At 44.5% G+C, this 6,794-nt stretch overlaps 1 protein-coding gene across 2 annotated transcripts in view; it reads left to right on the top strand.

Moving 5' to 3' along the window:
* The first annotated feature begins 1,084 nt into the window (after positions 1-1,084).
* The window catches only part of LOC110171353 (solute carrier family 35 member F2), a 17,999-nt gene continuing 12,289 nt past the window's right edge, over positions 1,085-6,794 (top strand). Inside the window, exons 1-3 of one of the 2 annotated variants that reach the window (XM_020937058.2) lie at positions 1,085-1,211; positions 3,431-3,562; positions 6,143-6,315. In XM_020937058.2, the coding sequence (XP_020792717.1) occupies positions 3,444-3,562; positions 6,143-6,315 (292 nt within the window). In that variant the 5' untranslated portion in view covers positions 1,085-1,211; positions 3,431-3,443. The remainder of the gene's footprint in view (positions 1,212-3,430; positions 3,563-6,142; positions 6,316-6,794) is intronic. The other variant, XM_055148983.1, reaches the window with a different exon arrangement.

Below are 6,794 nucleotides of genomic sequence, written 5' to 3' on the forward strand. Positions count from 1 at the left end.
TACATTATTATTATTATTACTATTATTATCAATTTTATTATTATTATTTTTCTTTTTTTCCTTATAAAAGTAAATATTTCACATGAACATAAAATAAATGCATAAAAAACAGTGACTAAAAACATATTCACATATAAAAGGAGCCAAAGCATCCTTCAAGTGTGTTATGTTTGGTTTAATCTTTAAAACAAACAAACAAACAAAAAAAAAGTTATTTGTGAATAAAATGTTTACCTTGTTCCTCAGTTTCTCATTGATTTCCTTGTGTGTATAATTATCTGCCTCATTTAAGTTTACATGTATGTCCACTTTTTAGGGTTTAAGTTTTTAAAATAATAATAAAAAATAAATAAATACATAAAAAAATTAATTGAGAGATGAACTAAACATGCAGGGTTTGTGTGTTAAACATGCTTAAATGAAACAAAACGCAACTCCAGATCTGTTTGTGATGAGAATCGTGTGACATGGGGCTTTAAATAATAACGATTTATTTATTTAATTATAAGTCTCATTTAAAAACACACTTTTACTCAACGGATTTAACACGGCGTGAGAACTGCGTGCTATTTTATTGGATATTATTTGCTATTTTTCTATTTGTTATTTGCTTTTTTTTTTTTGACTTGCTTATTTTATTATTCAATTTAATTTAATTTAATTGTATTTATTAATGTATTTTATTTATTTTTTTATTTTATTTATTTAATTTTTATTTTATTTTATTGTATTTTATTTAATTATTTATTTATTTATTATTTTTTTTATTAATTTATTTTATTTATTGTATTTTATTTATTAATGTATTTTATTTATGTATTAATTTATTTTATTTATTTATTTTTATTTATTTATTGTATTTTATTTATTAATGTATTTTATTTATTTATTTTATTTATTTTATTTTATATCGTGCCTACTCCGTGCAGCACTTTAAAATGTGCAAATATAGAAATAACGTTGGACTGGATTAGCCGTAGTTTGGTTGCGCGGCGCACTTGTCAACAAACCGCGCGGACCAATGGGAGCGCAGGGGGCGGGGCTCTGACGGCGCAGGGGGCGGGGTCACGGGTAACACGAGGTTAGTGAGTCCCCGGATGGAGACATGTCCGCGTGCATCGTGTTGACATCGGGATCTTCGTGATTTTTCCTCGGATTTTTCCTCGGATTTGACCGTGGGATCCTCGGCTCGGATGACGTAAGGACCGCGCGTAAGTGTCCCGGCGCGGGTTTCGTGCGGGTTTCTGCGTGTTTGTGCGTGTTTGTGCGTGAGTACGTTTGCGGTGATGAAAGAGCCGCACCTGCCGCACGCGGACACCGGGAGAGTCCGGAAAAACTCCCAAAAAAAAAAAAAAAAAACGAGATTAAAAGTCGTTTATTTGGTCGTGAGGGTCCGTCACCTGCTTGTTTCCATGGAGACGTGACCGGAATGTTCCACAGTGTGACTTTAAACAGCTCGACTTGACATTTGTAAAATTATAGGAGGTTTTAGAGTCAAAAATACCTAGAAAAACCAGGACTAAACCAGGACTAAACCAGGTCTAAACCAGGACTAAATCAGGACTAAACCAGGGTCTAAACCAGGTCTAAACCAGGGACTAAACCAGGACTAAACCAGGACTAAACCAGGACTAAACCAGGACTAAACCAGGACTAAACCAGGTCTAAACCAGGACTAAACCAGGACTAAACCAGGTTTCTAACCAGGTCTAAACCAGGTCCTGGTTTAAACCAGGTCTGGTTTAAACCAGGTCTAAACCAGGTTTAGTTTCCTGGTTTAGTCCTGGTTTACCTGGTTTAGACCTGGTTTAGACCTGGTTTAGACCTGGGTTTAGACCTGGGTTTAGACCTGGTTTAGACCTGGTTTAGACCTGGTTTAGACCTGGTTTAGACCTGTTTTTAGACCTGGTTTAGACCTGGTTTAGACCTGGTTTAGTCCTGGTTTAGATTATCCTCGTTCTTGTTCCTCTCAGACTCAGATTAAACTCAGGTTCTCAGTCGTTCAAATCTCCCTGACGTGACCTGAGCCGCGGCCTCGTCTTCGTCTCGCGGTCGCGGCTCAGGTCACGTCGCACAAACTGACCCACGTGAGGTTTTAATCCCGTCAGAATGTCTCCCTCTCCTCAAAACAACAGACCTGGACTCGGGTTTGTTTGAGTTACTCTGCGTTTATGAGCAGCGTCGGGAAGTTTACTTTTAAAATGTAATCCCCTACAGATTACAGACAGATTATAAAAACGTTCATGATTAATTGATAATCGATCGTTTATTCTTACGACAATCGATTAAGAACATTTCATCGAATGTCCATCACAAGTCTGAACTAATAAATGTCCTTTTAATCCAGACTCAAACCGATTGTCCGTAAAAAGAAAATAATCTCAGTGTTTGGATCTGAGTGTGAGTGTGAACAAACACACGTGACTCTGGTGTGTCAGGGACACAGACAACACACACACAGACACACAGACACACACACACACACACACACACACACACACAGACACACACAGACACACACACACAGACACAGACACACACACACACACACACACACACACACACAGACACACACAGACACAGACACACACACACACACACACACAGCACACACACACACACACACACACACACACACACACACACACACACACACACACACAGACACACACACACACACACACATACACACACACACACACACACACACACACACACACAGACACACACAGACACACACACACACACACACACACACACACACACACACAGACACACACACACAGACACACACACACAGACACACACAGACACACACACACACATACACACACACACACACACACAGCACACACACACACAGACACACACACACACACACACACACACACACACACACACACATACACACACACACACACACACACACACACACACACACACACATACACACATACACACACACACACACACACACAGACACAACACACACACACACACAGACACACACACAGACACACACACACACACAGACAAATGACTCCGTAGATAAATACTGATGCAGAGTCACATATGAGGACATTTATCTGTCTGTAAATTGGATTAAATGAACAGAATGTAGAGAGTCTAAGATTTATAACGACGTATAACCTGCCCACGTGAAATATCGCCCCATATCAGCAAGCATATCGGCCGATAACCGATATATCGGCCGGGCTGTAGTTTAGAGAGAGAGTTCAGATCAGACAGAGGTGTTTTCTGTTCTTGCTGTTCGTCCGTGTGGTTTGAGTCGCTGAGACGCTGGGGCCAGTTTCTCTCTCACACTGGTACATTCCTGAGCTGCTGGGGTTTTGCCCGGGCGCTCGGAGAACAGCGAGGAGAGCGCCCCGCTGCCCCGACACCCCGAGGACAGTGTGGTTGTGTTTCACAGAGCTCGGCCGGACATGCAGGGGCCCCGGGAGCACAGGCCGGACACGCGGGGGCCCCGGGAGCACAGGCTGTGTGGGAAGTGGACGCTCGACTGGGGCCTCAACAACTACAAGATGAGAGACGTCTTCACATGGTAAGAAACACCGAGCCGGACGTCCTGAGGGTTTTATTTATACAGAGTGTGTGTTTAAAGGAAAAAGCGCCGCCTGTGGAGTTTTGTGTCCGTCAGAGATCAACAAACTGTTCTACAAACACTGAGGCTCCTGATATTGAACCAGCAACCTTAGATTTCCCACACGTGATGTAACCCCCCCACACTACAACGTCCAGGACAGAAAGAACTGTTTTTGTAACTTTCTTTTTAACATCATTTCATAAGAAGCTGAAGACGTGTGTGTTTATAAAGTCTAAAAACCTACAGCAACTTACAACAATATTAATTAACCCAAGTCGAGTTTTGCTCCAAACTCTGAGAGTTCAGAGATTTTACAAACATGAACATATAAAACCATCCTCTGTGGTTGATCTAGATCAGACCTGAGTCTTGTCCAGCTCCGTTTGGACTCTGACTCAGCCCGTTTAAACTCATGTGGAATTACAAAATAAACATATTGGGCGGGTGGACAGTCCCCGCCTCAAGTGGAGGAGTTCAAGTCTGTCAGGGTCTTGTTCTCGAGCGAGGGGAGGATGGAGCGAGAGACTGACAGGTGGACAGGTGCGGCGTGGACTGACAGGTGGACAGGTGCGGCGTGGACTGACAGGTGGACAGGTGGACAGGTGCGGCGTGGACTGACAGGTGGACAGGTGCGGCGTGGACTGACAGGTGGACAGGTGCGGCGTGGACTGACAGGTGGACAGGTGCGGCGTGGACTGACAGGTGGACAGGTGGACAGGTGCGGCGTGGACTGACAGGTGGACAGGTGGACAGGTGCGGCGTGGACTGACAGGTGGACAGGTGCGGCGTGGGCAGTGATGCGGTCGCTGTATCGTTGTGGTGAAGAGGAGCTGAGTCTGGATTTAGCGTCAGTCTCCGTTCCTCCCCTCACCTCTGGTCATGACCCGAAGGACCAGATCCACGATACAAACGACACAGATGAGTTTCCTCCGCAGGACGTCCGGGCGTCTCCCTTAGAGACAGAGTGAGGAGCTCGGAGTAGAGCCGCTGCTCCTCCACGTGGAGAGGAGCGTCTGAGGGGAGGACGTCTGTTCTGACGTCTCCTGGACGTGTCCCTCAGGAGGTGTTCATGTCCCACCGGGAGGAGGAGACCCAGGACACACTAGAGGGACCATGTCTCTGGACTGGAGGAGCTGGAGGAAGTGTCTGGGGTGAAGGAAGTCTGGGAGTCTCTGCTTAGACTGATGCCCCCGAGACCCGACCCCAGAGAAGAAGAACATGGAGGGGTGGATGGTCGTATTTTATAATTTTACCCTAACCCTGTGCATCGCCATGAATCTGATGATATGACGATGTGCATGTCCCAATTCAATATATGACAGAATATCCCACAATATATTGTGATTTATCAATAATTACATATAATATTATCGTTGAGGAAACATTCCCAAGAACAAAACAATACAATTTATTAAACGTTCAAATCAGGAGAACAGTAAAGGTTCGTTCACACCAAAGCGTCAAAAAACACCTTGACGTTTCTGTTTGGAGCCTTTACATTTGAGTTCAGACGCCCCCGACGCTCGTGTCTTTGACGTCGTGGACGAACGGGACAAAAATACTTGACGTGCGTCCGTTGCCCTGGAAACAAGAGCCCGGTCCTGGACTTTTCCCCAAACAATGTCAGACCAGACTGAGACTTTAGTGTTTTTATCACATAAAACATCAGCGGAGGAAATCGACTCGACGACTGGAGCCAGTTTATATTTATACTCCACTAATGACACTGGATCAGTCCTGGTTTAGTCCTGGTCTAATCATGGAATAGTCCCGGTCTAGTCCTGGTCTAGTCCTGGTCTGGTCCTGGTGATGGTCTCGGTGTTTGTGGTGTTTATATTTATGTTCCGTTCATGTTTGTGGTTCTGGTTCTGGGGTTTTTCTTCCTGATAATAACGTCGCTGTGTCTCTGGATACTCGTCCCTGATTGGTCGACGCGGCGCATCTGACGCGAAAAGTTCAGCATTTTCAACTTCTTGATGCTGACACCTTGGACACGCGTCTAGAGAGTCAACTCCAAAACGTTCAAGACTCGCCACGTCGACGCCAGATTCGCGCCGCGCTGACGCCGAAGACGCGCCGCAAAAACGCAGGAGGCTCTAGTCGCGCGTCCACATCGACTTTACATAGAAACTGGACGATTTGACGCTTTGGTGTGAATGAACCTTTTAGAAGTAGAACTTTAAAAAAGGACTTTGAAAAAAAATCTATTTGAATTGATTTTTTAAAATGACATTTTTGTTCGGCAGCTTCACTTTTTCTTTGTTTAGTTATAACATAAACTCGTCACAGTCTGAGCAGTTTTTTGGTCCGAAAATCCACAATATTTTCTGTTTCTCATGTGGCCCCACGGACAAAAGAATTCCTCTCTGACATCAACACATGACGATGGGGCAGGACTTTTGGGGTCAGATTTTAACAAAGGTCCTTTTTCTTTGCAGCTTTCAGTTTTATGTCTCAGTTTGGTTTCTCGTCTTCAGAGTGAAATCACACCTCAGACGTGTTACTCTGTCGGGTGTAGTGACTCTGTGTTCTGCCCAGGCGCCTGCTGAAGACCGTCGCCATGGGGCAGGTGCTGTCCCTGCTCATCTGCGGCACTGCCGTCACCTGTCAGTACCTGGTGGAGGAGAAGGTGGACACGCCCATGCTCCAGAGCTTCCTCAACTACGCCCTCCTGCTGCTGGTCTACACCACCGGCCTGTGCACGCGCAAAGGTACGTCCGCTCCCGCCGTGTGACCGCACCGTTAAAGGTCCAGTGTGCGAGAGATGACGTTACCCATAGGCCTGTACCGATAAATTTTGCAGGACGATGAATTGACCAAGAATTTATTGCGGTAAACGATAATATTGACATTTTGAGACCAATTTCAACAAATATAATGACCATGGAATAAAAATGCAAACACATCCTCTCAATGATCAATAAACTTGACTTTCTAAAGAACATTTAACGCAGAAACTGTAAGACAAAACAAAAACAACAGGCCGAAATAAAACTGACTTAACGGTTGTATAGAGGATTTTTTTAAGGGAAGAGAAATACAGCGACAGTCCTTGTGCGCGTTCAGAATCACTGTTGAAGTTTCCTGTCTAGAAGTAATTCAGCGACCGACGCGTCAGTTTTTAGAGGCTTTGTCTGCTTCAGTCGCGCCATCGCTGGACGAGATCTCCAAGAATCACCTCAGTTTGTCT

The sequence above is a fragment of the Boleophthalmus pectinirostris genome, unplaced genomic scaffold (assembly GCF_026225935.1).
Source record: "Boleophthalmus pectinirostris isolate CB_2022bp ecotype Guang Dong unplaced genomic scaffold, ASM2622593v1 HiC_scaffold_12, whole genome shotgun sequence".
Taxonomy (NCBI): Eukaryota; Metazoa; Chordata; class Actinopteri; order Gobiiformes; family Gobiidae; genus Boleophthalmus; species Boleophthalmus pectinirostris.